This window comes from Lolium rigidum, chromosome 3 (assembly GCF_022539505.1).
Source record: "Lolium rigidum isolate FL_2022 chromosome 3, APGP_CSIRO_Lrig_0.1, whole genome shotgun sequence".
Lineage (NCBI taxonomy): Eukaryota > Viridiplantae > Streptophyta > Magnoliopsida > Poales > Poaceae > Lolium > Lolium rigidum.
The window spans coordinates 302,175,130-302,189,017 of record NC_061510.1 but is presented as its reverse complement, the minus strand read 5'-3'; the positions used below and the strand labels follow the sequence as shown (position 1 = coordinate 302,189,017).

The 13,888-nt window shown below is 48.1% G+C and overlaps 1 protein-coding gene across 1 annotated transcript; it reads right to left on the bottom strand.

Annotated features, from left to right (window-relative positions):
• LOC124696769 lies at positions 1-13,198 on the bottom strand. Its single transcript, XM_047229446.1, has 4 exons — positions 13,094-13,198; positions 11,768-11,821; positions 11,551-11,676; positions 1-375 (listed from the first exon to the last, which is right to left on the bottom strand). Exons 1-4 carry the CDS (start codon positions 13,196-13,198, stop codon positions 1-3), a joined length of 660 nt encoding a protein of 219 aa, XP_047085402.1.
• Positions 13,199-13,888: the final 690 nt, after the last annotated feature.

The following is a 13,888-nucleotide window of genomic DNA, read 5'->3' as shown; positions in this document are numbered from 1 at the left end:
CTAACTAGTGCAGCCACCTGGGCCCCCATAGTGGAACATGTTACCCTGAACTCTGAGCTGAAATACACCAGTTTGATAGCATTTTCTATGGGTCTCTATAGCATGAAGACTATATCCAGGAGGGTCATAACCCTGACCGTTGAAGTCGACATACTGAACATTTTGAAAAGATGCCGCTGAATTGCTTCGTGGCCACTGCCCATTCCCCATTGGTGGACTAACTTGGCCATTGTACGAACCAGCAGTTCCCCCCCATACTATATTGCCTGCATGGTCTGGCATGTTAGGGAGAAGACTTTTTGGCCAATACCCCACTGGATTAAGATTATTGATATCATGTCCATAATGCAACCACCAATCTCCATCTTCTTTACTCTGTAGTAGAAAATTAGCTAAAAACTGTTAGACGTAATGTCATTCCTTACAAACATATTTAAATATGGTGAAAAATAATACAATTTTCACATTACCTAGAAGTTGATATTTTTATATTTTAATGTAATATTGTAAATTAATAATGATATCTAAACCCACCCAGACCATATACCCTTGTCTTTCCTAGGATTATTTTGAAGTGAACCATGAGAATTATGTTCACATGTATACATAGAGCCTACACTAAAATAGCATACACTAAGCACTCTTACTAAACCTTGTACAAAAACCTCAATGTTTAATTCTTGTAATATTTTGCACACATAAAACCCTACAGATAGAAGTACACGGGTGCACCCAAATCCTACCAATCTTGACCTGACATGTGCGCTGGCCTGCCTCACTCCGTCGCCACCCCAAGGCCTAGAGTCATTAACAACGTCACCAAGCTCCATAACCACCCTCTAGATCGACTATTTTCTTTGTTTGTTCAGCTTTGCCTGCTCGGTGCAAGTAGGAGTACGACAGATAGGCGGCGGGCCGGTAGAGAGGAGGAGAACAAGATGTTGCGGTACACGACATGTTGTGAACAATTGACCTACGAGGCAATGGGTGGTTGCCATCAATACCGTGTTTTTGGCTGCAACAACGGCGTTCAAGACCTGCGGAGGCGCTACCTCGCGCTTGAGGTACACAGGGGCTCATCACTGTCATGGGGATGGTTTTATAATGTCATCGCGTGCAATTTGCTTGTCGACATGTACGCAAGTGCAGTGACGATGTGGCTGCACTCCGGTGCTTCCGGACCATGGAGGCGGCCAATAACGTGATCCATTTATTCAAAACACATATCATATTAGAGCTTGGAAACTGAAGCAATCATAGGCAACAATCAAGTAAAAGGGTTTGATTGAGAGCTCGTTCCAGTAGTTGAATCGAAGCATCCTTCTGACACATGAAAATTCATCCGCATGAATCGAGGCTTGTCACTGACGAGTCGAATCTCAGCCACTTGACTCGATTCTCGAATTTGGTGAACTGAATCTCACCCTTGATTAATTGAGGGGCAGTGATTTTGTGAAGACAACGACCGAGGAGTTGTGTGAGGACGAGGCGGCGACCGGCTTAGGGACGCGACTGCGATGATAGTTGCTTGTGTCAAGGGCAATGGCGGCCGAGGAGTTGCTTGATCTGCTTGGGGACTCCGCCTACGGCCTTGACTTGTCGATGTGGGATACCTACAACAACGTGGAGTGGGGCCTACAGTGCCGCATTGGGTTCCTCAACGACGAAGAGTACGACTATGACGTTTCCCGCACGTGGACATGAAAGTGGAGGATGAGGCGGATCTACCGACAGCAGGAGGAAGCTCTTCTTTGGGGAGGAGATCCCGGGCGAGGAGGCCCAAGAGGACACCAATGACTATCTAGGCTCTTAAATGGCGGGGCAGGCCAGGAAGAGGGCATGGAGGACCAACTCCCCCACATGACGCTCAGGCTGAGGAGGAGGCATTCAGGATCGTCGTAAAGGCCTCTGAGGTGTAGGAGGTGACCGAGTCAGAAGCGCCCTGCCACTCCACATATTCGGGCACCACCTGCACTGGCCCATCGAGCACCGGCACCCAGTCCCCCCGCCCCCCTCAATGCCAACATCGCCATGGTAGCAGTGGCCCTCGCCTGGACCGACCCCTACAGCGCCTACATTCCCTCTGCCGGTGTCGGCAACCGATTGGCCGTGGGAAATGCCGGTGCTCATGGACCTGACCAAGGCCGACAACGAGTAGTAGCTAGGCCTAGGGTTTTCATCAAGTTTTCTTATTTTCTGTGTGTTTTTAATAACCTTTACTACTATGTAAATTAATTTTAGAATTTAATTTTTTTTCGGAAGTAAAAATCTGTCAAGCCAGAACTACCCTCCACCCAGAAAGATACGGATGGCCAGACATAGGGTGAGCTTGTTAAGCTAGACATTGGGTACGGAGGATCAGCGGAAGGATATGGATACTGGATGCAACAGACTGCTGATGCTTACTCAGGATTTCTACTACCGGGCTACTGGGTGGCGACACATTAATAGGATAGAGTATGGCTAGCCTATTTAGATGTTTTGCTGTCCCGCTGGTTGATGTATGTGGCAACCAAGTCGGGCACATATTTATTTTTTACCCTATGCCTTTTGTACTTTGTACTTGATTTTTGATACTTTATACGTTCAATAAAAGGCCGTGTCCATCGATTGATGCAGAGACCGGGGCTTGCTGCTCCTTTACCGAAAAAAAAGCTAGACATTGGGTGTACTAAGGCTGTAGTGCCTGAACTGCTGAACATGTGCATTCCTGGTTAAAGTCGTGTTCTGCCGGCTTCTCAACACATTAATTACTGTGAGAGATATATTCCGTGTACATATAAACGGATAGTCTAGGATAGAGATAGGACTCTCGTGTTTTATCTTGCACTCTAAGATGATCCCTGTATATCTATATATACTCACTCATGAGGCTCAATAATACATCCATCATATTCCGCATATCTCTCTCTATCGTTCTACATGGTATCAGAGCGGCGCCGATCCTAACCTAGCCGCCGTCCAAGCTTCCGCGCCGCGCCGCCTCCGGGGAGGTCGATCTCCATGATCTACTCCGGGGGCCGCGCAACCCGTCCGCCGATCAGTTGATCCGCTGCCCTCGAGTCTTTTTTTTCCAATCTGTAGATTGGTTTTCTTTTTGCTTCGCCGGTCGCTCGACCGACGTTTTTTTTTTTTTTGGTTTTGCCGATCATAGATCGGATGGAGTCGCCCACCGCCGCCGTCACCGCGCGCCTCTACTCCAACAACGGCGTCGATCCACACCGGCCATCTTCATCAACCGCGTGACACGGCCGCACGCGTCACACATGGGACGCCTACGTGCGACGCAACAGGCTATCTCGCCCGCGCGGTCTCCATCCCCGGTCCGTCTTCGCTGTCATCGCCCGGGACATCACCGACAACGTCGCCAACGACTCCAATCTGCGGCGCGTAGTCCACGCCATGGCACGTGTAGCGCCACCGTCGGTCTGATCAACCGACCCCGCGCACGTCTTCGCCAAGCTCGTCCCTGAGCACGCGCCTACCACTGATCGAGCTACGGGCTGCCGTTGTGTCGCCCCTTCGGGCTGCAGCGCCGCCGCCTTTGGTCAATGCCACTAGCCTCCAACGCGCCTTCCAGGCATGTACGTCGCTGGTGGCCTCCCCCGCTGCACCGACTCGCGTCCTGCAACTACGCGGCCCCTCGGGCCGTGACGTTACCGCACGCAGTCTACTTCGCCGTCCCCGCGCACCGACGTTCCGGCTACTACCGCGCCGCCCCATCGGTGCAGGTCGCCACTGTCAGCGCAAGGTCTACGCCAAGCCGCCGGATTCCTCCTCGCCAACTTCGAGTACCGCCGCCGAACCTCCACAGGTACCCTGCATGACCACTTTGGTCGTCGCAGGCCTCGCCGACCACCTCTACAGTCTAGGCATCCAGCATGGCCACTCCTGGCCGCCGCTGGTATCACCGCCTTCTACATCTCCGTCCACCACGACCTCGTCGCCAGCGTCATCGACAACCGCGGACTGCATCGGCACCTCTCCCTTCGCCGCTCTGCGTCTCGCCACCGCTCTGGAGGCCTCCTCTGCTGGTCCCCCTAACACTGGCGCATGGTCCATGATGGTCCCTACCCCCGGACGGCCGGTACTGGCAACACCGGTACGTACCTTCGTCCCCAACGCATCTCCGGGCCTGGCAAGCTCGGATTGGCGCCTCGTCTTCATCGGCTTCGACAACGTCTTCATCGGCATCGACTCTTCTACGACTGCCTCGACCGCGTCGCCGACTACGTCTTTGCGTACTCTGTTCTGGCAAAACCGGAGTATGCCTTCGTCCCCGACGTGCGCCTAGTTCTGGCAAAACTAGGGCAGCACCTCGTCCTCGATGGCTCAGACTGCATCGACTTCGGCATCGACCATCTCCACGACTGCCTCGACGCGTCTCTGTCACTCTCCTCACGCACTATGCGCTCGCGGCTTCATGTGCGGCTACCTCGACACCGGCACCCGACCACGACATCGACCACGGCACCCCCCTCGCGCGGCTACCCCGACCAAGGTTGCAACACCCACGCTCTCGGCTACCTCAACATCGGCACAAGGGCTACCACCTCGCCTGTGCCTTACCAGCTTCCTCTACAGTTCAAGCATCCGCGTCGCGACATCGTCCACGACGCCCCCGCTATGACTGCGGGGGAGTGTCAGCCTTCTGGTGTCCACTTCGGTTTATCTCCAGTCTGACCGTCCACGTCGTTCATGTTGTTCACGACGCTCCCGCTACGACTGCGGAGGAGTGTTAGAGATATATTCCGTGTACATATAAACGGATAGTCTAGGATAGAGATAGGACTCTCGTGTCTTGTCTTGCACTCCAAGATGATCCCTGTACGCCTATATATACTCGCCCATGAGGCTCAATAATATATCCATCATATTCCGCATATCTCTCTATCGTTCTACAATTACGCGTAACACAATTTTAACTGGGTTCAGCTAGTTTAGACAGTAGATTGGAGGATATATGAAACATGTTTGGCTCATGCACTCATGCAGTGCTTTGATCACCAGCAAGCAAACGGTACGGTAGCCACCTTGATCCGGGTTAGGTTGAGGTCTTGGGGCCAGATGTATACTCCGCCGAATAACGAGAGCCTCCAAAACTTGTGGTTCAACGAGAACCGCCGATGCACCAAGGAAAACCCTAGCTACTTTCCGTCTTTGCTAGTACTGCCGCTGCACTAGCATCTCCATTCCACGCGACACCAGCATGATCATTCATTTTCACCGCAACAGGAGGTGGGGGAATCCATGCGAGACCGCAGCCTTTGGCTTCCTCGGCTTGGTGTTCTCGTCGGCCCTTAGAGCATCTCCATTGGGGTCCCCAATAACGGTTCCGATAGCGATTTGGAGGCCGGCAGCGAAAATAGGCTCGCACCGGTGCGCCCCAAACGGCACCGTCCAATTTTTGAGCCCAATAGAATCGCTAGCAACCCTGTTCCGGCCCTTCTGCAAGGGTGCGAATCAGGGCGCGCCGGCGCCTTGCGGCACGTCTGAAAACGAGCGTGGGCTCCACCTGGCAGCCAGACACACCGATTTCCCACCTCCTACCCACGCTCGAGCCGACTCCCACCCCTCTAGATCGCCATCGTCGCCATCGCTGTCGCGCCCCTGCTTGCAATAGACACCGCCGCCTGTATAGATCGACATGGCCGCCACCCCTCGACCGGCGGCCGCGCTGTTTCGCCCGGAACAGAGCTCGCCGCCACCGCGGCACATCCGCCCCGTCCGCAAGGTGTTCGTCTGATTGCCGCGATGGACAGCGACGACGAGATGATGGTGCAGCTGTTCACGGAGGAGCAGAACGCTCATGCTGTTCGGCGGCAACGTCAGCAGCTGATTCTGACGAACATGCTGCGCGTTCGCCAGCCTTTCTTTGTCATGCCTCGGCGCGGCGGCTCAAAGCCAGACAAGAGGAGGAACATCAACCGGCATCGTCAAGCCGACGCGAAACTGCTTGACGCCGACTACTTCAACGACGATGTGACTCATTCGCCAAAGGAATTTCGGCGCCAGTTTAGGATGAACAAGGAATTATTCTTAAAGATTGTCCACGACGTCAGAGAGTACGATAAGTACTTCATAGCCAAGCAATATTGCACAGCTTTGTGGGGCTTCACCTTAATTCAGAAGTGCACTGCAGCAATGCGCTGTCTTGCATACGGAGCTCCTCCAGATACATCCAGTGACTACCTACGGATGACAGAGTCGACATGTACAGAGACTCTCTACAGGTTCTGCCGAGCCGTCATAGCGGTGTTTGCTAAAGACTATTTAAGAGCACCAAGAGAAGATGATACAGCTTGGATCCTGCAAAAGAATGCATCAAGAGGGTTTCTGGGATGCTCGGAAGCATTGACTGTATGTATTGGGGCTGGAAGAATTGCCCTTTTGCTTGAAAGGGGATCTACAAGGGGTATACTGGTGACTGCAGTGTCAGGCGGTGGCAGACCATAAGCTTTGGATTTGGCATGCATTTTTTTGGCATGGCAGAAACAAACAATGATATCAACATGCTGCAGCGCTCTCCGGTGTTTGCCAGGCTAGCTGAGGGACAAGCTCCTGCCATGAACTTTGAGGTAAACGGTCACGCATACAACAAGAGGTACTATTTAGCTGATGGTACCTAACCGACGTATGCTACAATTGTGAAGACAATTTCCTCTCCATCAAACAAGATAGAAGTCTATTTTGCAACATGCCAGGATGCAGCACACAAGGATGTTGAGTGTTTTTTTGGGGTGCTTCAGCAGCGTTTTGCGATTGTCAGGTACCCTACTCTTACTTGGTCTGAGGCTCAGATGTGGGAGGTGCTGAACGCATGTGTGATCATGCACAATATGATCATTGAGAGCGAGCGCGACGCACCTGCGCGGGATAATCAATCATTTGATTATCAAGGGCCACTCGCTAAGCTAGAGCATGTACCCCAAGAATTTTCCGCTTTTCTTCATATGCACAATGAAATTCGAGATGCAGATGACCATGCATAACTGAAGGCGGATCTAGCTGCGCATTTGTGGGCAAGGAGAGAGCCGCCAACAAGCATGATTTTATTTCTATTTGTTTGCCTGTTTGAATAATTTAAGTACTATTTGTTTGTTGGGTTGTATGAATAATCTAAGTAATATTTGTTTGTTGGGTTGTATGAATAATCTAAGTATTATTTGTTTGATCGATTGTATGAATAATTTAAGTACTATTTGTTTAATTGATTGTATGAATAATTTAATTCTATTTGTGTGATTGTATGAATAAAATGTGATTGATATGTTGTTTCAAAATATTGTAAACAGAAAAAAAATTTGGAGACCGCTGTTTGGAAAATGTCGGTGTGAGAACAAATCCCCAAATGGAGGATGCACTGCTAGCGCCTCCATACAGCAGTACCGGCGTTCCTGCCGGCAATTATTTAGAAGCCGCCGGTAGAGCTGCTCTTAGGAAACACTCGACGAAACAATGCGTGCTCAGAGGCCTTTGGAAAGACTCATTGCTATAGCCTCAAAGCTGGCAGCCTTGTCCTAGCTACACCGTGCCCTAGAAGCTGCTGAGCGATGCATCTAGAAGAGTTCTGTGTGATTGATTTATAACAGGTTAGATGGTCTTGTCGGGTCTCTATCGTATCTCAACCCAGTTAAAGTTTTTCATCTTGCGGTTTTATAATGCTGAAACTGGCAAACCCAAATAAAACATTGACCGGGTCTGGTGTGGGCTAGGTTGGTGGTTTAGATCGCTTTAGCCCAAACCATAAATGAGCTTAGTAGTGCCACATTTTTTGTTTGCAGTAGCTTGATGGGCTTGTTGTTCTTAATACTATCTCCGTTTCAAGAAATAAAGCGCATACATATTTTGAGACGAACTTTAACCATAAAATTAAACAACAAAATTTGTATGTAAGTATTATCGTTTGAAAAACACTTTTAATGATACTAATTTTATACAAATAATCCTTATCTATTTGAAGTAATTTCTGATCAAATAAAAAAACTCGTAAAAGGAGGACGCTTTATTCTTTGAAACAGAGGTAGAATTGAGGAGATAAAACTCGTAGTATGATGGAAGTATATTATGAGAAGTTCGTACGGGCTATCTTTAAACCTAGACATATTGCATGTGTGTCCTATTTGATGCTTCACACGAACGTTAGCCCATGTGGCGTGTAGGGAGTGCGATGTGTGGGCCTGGCCCATTAATGTCGATGGCTACCGGAGACTCCACCGGAGGAGGAAGACAACATGGGAGTAGGAAGACGAGATGCAGGAGCAGGGAAACGACCATCGAAGAAGACGAAAACGAGGCGCTCCTCACCGCAGCCGGTGTCGACATGGTTCGTTGCAGCGGCGCATGTGGAGGTGAGGAAGAAAACTTACGGTTTAGGGTGACGGTGGGGTGGCTGGCGCTAGAGGAGAGAAGGTGGGTTTGGGATTTAGTGGTAAACCGAGGGGGCGGTGGACTGGCGGTGGCCGCAAATCTAGTAGGGCGGTGTGCCAAGGCAGCGCGGAAGCGACACCAAGCGAGGGTGGCGGTGGCAGGCGGTCACGACCGACGACAGTGATGGCGGTGGATCAATGTGTGAGAACGGAGGTGGCCGAGGGGAATTGAGGTGGTCGATGGGAACAAAGGCAGCCAAGGGGAACGAGAGCTATAGAGGTTGGAGACGATCGGTGCTAGGTGGGCCGGGGCAAATGAGGTTTTCTTCAAGTGTATGTGCGCTAACACGATTGTCGAACGCTAAATAGGAGAGGTTGTTTTCCTGGTCGGGTTATGTGAAACGCCATAAAATGGAGGGAGTTATTTTTTATGCATGTACAATGGGATGACTTCACCCTTATCCTATAGTTGCCACGTATGACTTTTTTTCTGGTTGTAGCAGAGAGAAATAAGAAAAAAAGAGACTGTCTTCTTTTAGCGAAAGGATGATCTTTAGAAAATAAGAGAATGCTCCAGATATGTTCTCTAAGCAAATTAATTTTTCTTACTATAAATAATCGATTCTCATTGCTAGGGATGATAATAAGAGATAATACTAATACATTAGATAACTTATATTTATTATTTTCTCTAAATGATGTTGAGGGCTATGAAAAAGCATATAGTTTCTACCTGTAGATACCCGTAGAGCATCAACACTCGTCTCCCCGACGAGGCCCCCGAGCGACGTTTTTTCCATCCGGACGGCGAAATTCGGCCCAGTCGCGCCCCCGGTTACTCGTTTTCGTCCGGATTTGGCCCTTCATCCATCCGGTGAGCCCACGCCATCCCCGGTCCCCCGGGATCTATCGGGGACTCCGTACGAGTGAAAAGCGGGGAATGGCCCGATCTGTCGGCGGCTCGACACACGAACCCCACCACCACCTCGCTCAAAATCTCCCCCGCCCCTCGTATCTCTCTCGCCGCCGGCACCACCCCGCCGGCTTGTTGCCCAGATTCCGCCGTCCCTCCTTCTCCACCTGCCTATATTCCGCCGTCTTTCGACGAAGGCCTATCTGGCTGCTCCTCCGCCGGCCTGTTTTCCGACTTTGGCCTACTCCTCGTCGCTCGCGGCTCGGGTTGCCTCGACCACGCCCGTCAGGTGTTCGTCCATTTTCCTCGCTGGCCATGGACTCGGATGAAGAGGAGGAGCAGATGTTCATCGAGCTTATGCGAGAAGATATGACAGCCACCGCCCAAGACGAGGAGCACATGATGATCCTCGGTTGCTTGTCAAGCATGTACGCCGGACTGGCAACTGGTCGACGTGGTGGGTCGGCACCAGGTCGCCGGAAGTGCAAGCCGAGACAACGAATGAAGGGATACTGCATGTTGTACGCCGACTACTTCGCCGACAATCCATTGCATGGTGAGAGTGTTTTCCGGCGTCGTTTCAGGATGAGCAGAAAGCTATTTCTGCAAATTGTGTATGCCATCCGAGACTTTGATCCCTACTTCAGATGCAAGGCAGATTGCACTGGTTTGGTAGGACTTTCGTCACTGCAGAAGTGCACAGTGGCTATGAGGATGCTGGCGTATGGAGCTCTCGGTGATGGTGCAGATGACTATCTTCGGATGGCGGAGTCCACCGCCTTTGATTGTTTCTACCGGTTCTGCAGGGCCGTCATAGCAGTGTTCGGGGACTTTTACTTGAGATCACCCACTGTCGAAGACACTCAGAGGTTCCTTGCAACAAATGAAGCTAGGGGTTTTCCAGGGATGCTTGGAAGCATTGACTGCATGCATTGGAAATGGAAGAACTGTCCGTTTGCGTGGCAGGAAATGTACAAGGGTCACAAAAACGGCTGCACTGTGATACTTGAAGCAGTGGCTACCTATGATCTCTGGATTTGGCACTCTTTCTTTGGTATGCCTGGATCCAACAATGACATCAACGTCCTAAACTGCTCCCCGATCTTTTCCAAGCTTGTTGAGGGTCATGCTCCCCGGTGGACTATGTGATCAATGGTCGGCACTACAACAAAGGATACTACCTTGCAGACGGTATCTATCCAAAGTGGGCAACATTTGTGAAGACTATCTCGAAACCTGGCACCCCCAAACTTTGCGAGTTTGTGAAGAAACAAGAAGCTTGCCGAAAAGACGTCGAGCGTGCATTTGGTGTCCTCCAGCAGAGATTTGCTGTCGTCCGGTTCCCCGCTATGAGTTGGTCCAAAGATCAGATGTGGGAGGTGATGAACTGCTGTGTGTGCCTACACAATATGATTATTGAAAATGAGCGAAAACATCCGGTTCCTATGGCTGAGCAACAAGCACCATATGAGAGAGAGGGTCCTCTTGCACAGCCTAATCACCAGGTGCCGACATCATGGGCCGCCTTCATTGCTATGCGCCCGGAGATCCGAGACTCTACAATGCATCAACAACTGCAAGATGATCTGGTGGAGCACATATGGATGCTCCGAGGCAACGACTGCCGACGCCAACTAGTCTGTCTTTATTTATTTGTTCAAAACTTATGAAATTGTGTGCTTCATTTGTTTCAGCACTTCTTAAACATTGTACTGCTTTTCGCCGAATTTGTTTCAGCAATTTTCTGAATCTTGTTCGCCGAATTTGTTTCAGCAATTTTCTGAATCTTGTTTGCCGAACTTGTTAAATTTTATGTCGAATTTGTTTTAAATATATCAAATAGCCCAAGTTGGGGGTGTCATGCCGGGGGACGGCTGGAACTTCGGCGCTCCCCAGGCCTAATTTTCCTTCAATCCGAACGAAACTTTCGCCGGATTTGGGCGTGAGGAGCGCCAACGAGTGGAAATGCTCTTACGCCTACTGCGTTTAAGCCTTTGCGAGTGCATGGCCCCAAGAGAGTAATGTCGTTTAAGCCTTGTAGTAGCTCAACAGACTAGAAGCGAAATGCGGTGGCAAGAAAGATCAAGTGCACCGTCAGCGTAATCTCAGTTGACTAAGAAATAGAGAGATCCCCCAATTTTTATTCTTTTTTCGATGCTATATAAGAAACTAGAACATCTCTTCGGTAAGCAAAATTCAAGGATTACGTGTACTTGTCTACCAACATACCTTGTTTCTTAAGAAAAGTTGCCGCATTTAGAATCATACCTTAAATATCTTCAAGCTGATTTTCCCTGTAGAGGGCTCCAAGGTATCTCCTGGAGTAATGGTAGCTATGTTTACAGGTACAAAGCCAAGACAACCCAAGTTACGACACCCATCCTTCAAGTCAGTCTTTGGTCCAAAATAAAAACACATGTCAAAAACATATCAATCAAACATTGTCCTTACGAAAATAAACTTTGTCCTAATCAATAAAACATACCGTCCAGTCTACGTAGAAATGTGTTTTGCTATCACCATATTGTTCAGGATCGACCTGTTAAAGAAAATATGTGTTAGCCAAATTACATGCTCCTATTATGCCAACACGCTAATCTAGACCATTAATATTATTGGACCGTGATTTGAGGTAGGGACAATTTTTTACTTAAACATATGTGACCAACAAACGCAATGTGGTGGAAAAAGAATCATGCAGAAGACAAATAACAAAAGACGGTTGCCACATAACCCCTTTGTTCAAGTATTTGTGAATCTTGTCGACCCGTGGAGCCGAAGAATTTCCCCTAGCTGCTCAAATGGATTTATCAAACTTGGCGGTGGCCCTGCCGGCGCACGCACACATAGAGAGATGAGGACACAATGATGATGTGGATGGACGCAACGGGCTTATGGCGACGATTCACTCCCCAGCAAAGGCGGGGCTGGATGGATTGGCGTTGTGGGTCACGTAGAGACATCGTTCTTTTAAAGTTTTTATTTTCGTCTCTACATGGCATCTTATTTTCACGGTCCCCGCAAGCCAAAAGCCCATAACCCACGACTCTTCTCATGTCCCTCACGCGACTTAGAAAAAAAATATCGCCGCCTCCCAGCCCAGGCGTGCAAAACCTAGCTCCGCCGCCAATAGAGACCAATCTCTTCCGCTCGCATGAGTCGCATCCTCCTCCTCTGGGATTTCCCACTAGCTGCGCTGGGTATTCATGGCCCGAGACAAATGGCAGAATTAATCACAGATGTTGGTCTCGATTTCTTATCAAGCTATTTTATTACTTAGCGTGGATTCGGTGCCACGAAATCTTTTTTTCCTTTGTTAAAACTAAGGAGAGTGTCGAACTTCATACCTCTTGGCTCTAGTACCATATAGGATTACTGCACTAGCCAACTCGATCAATCAAAAATTCAAACAGGGTGAAAGATATTAGGTACTATATTGATATTCAATGGGTTGAACTGTTTGACGCATCAATTGAAAAAAATGTTTTATTAGTGCGGTGATAATATCTTGTTTGAAACTACTAATTTTGAAAAGGAAACGCGGTTGAAATATTCTTACTAAGAAATAAGAGCTAATAGGATACAATATATCTCTTATCTGAAACATACAAGCATATATACAGTCTAATGAAGATTTTACCCATTTTCATAACCACAATTCAAAGCACTATTATAGATTCTCCCCTAATATTTCTTCAATTTTTTTATATGTACAAGTACAAAAACTTATATATTGTATATTTCATAGACTGTGCAAGAGCATGGGTTGATGACTAGTATTACAAAATATTGTAAAGTAGAGAAAAATTACCTCCCATCCAGATATAACTTGGTTTTTCTTATCGGCGTCGGATACCCAGATCTGAGCTGCAATTGATTCACCCTTTCGTAAATTTGGAAAATCATATACATCCATAGTCGCTGTAGCACCACCATATTGTGCGTCACTTGATTGATATCCACAATACTGCAACAAACAATGTCATGTTTAAGTTGAAATGTTTCCTCATTGAATAATAAGAAAGACTAACAACAAGTGACTATATTGTTTTTAAATTGGCGTGGGCTGTCGTTGAATCAGGGGTGAAGCTCCCCTTAAGGCAAGGCATGTCAGCCGTTCTATCTTGATTTTTAATAACTGTATTTAGATGCACGTGTTTTTTTAAACAATTTAAATGGTTATACATCAAAAGGGACTTTATATGAAAAAATTATGCTTCTTTTAGTAATGAACACTGTGTAAGGCTTCAAACCAAAACAAGAATTAGGTATAAGAAATATAGAGTCATTTTTTAGGTTCAACGTGAATACGATTGCTTGACTTACACATATTTACAAACCTTATTATATACAAGATAACATTGAGCTATTTGTTATTCATACATGGAGAATTAGTGGTTTTAAATATTTTTTGATATTTGAAAGGCACATCATGTTTTCTATTGTGATATTAGCGACTCAATGAATTGACATTACTTTTGTTTATGCTAGATTAAGCGAACGGTTACGTAAATTTATTATGGACCCGACTCGTACACAGCCCAAATAATTACTTTTGTTTAGCCGGACACCTATATTTGGTGGTACTCCATGTCACGTGCAAAAG

Bases quoted from the DNA above. Each gene is read 5' to 3' on its own strand.
- LOC124696769 (XM_047229446.1), bottom strand. From the start codon at position 13,198: ATGGATGTATATGATTTTCCAAATTTACGAAAGGGTGAATCAATTGCA. The intron at 11,822-13,093 runs GTAATTTTTCTC...TTTCTTTAACAG, and splicing joins AAGTTATATCTGGATGGGAG to GTCGATCCTGAACAATATGG. The intron at 376-11,550 runs GTATGATTCTAA...TTTCTACTACAG, and splicing joins TCAGCTTGAAGATATTTAAG to AGTAAAGAAGATGGAGATTG.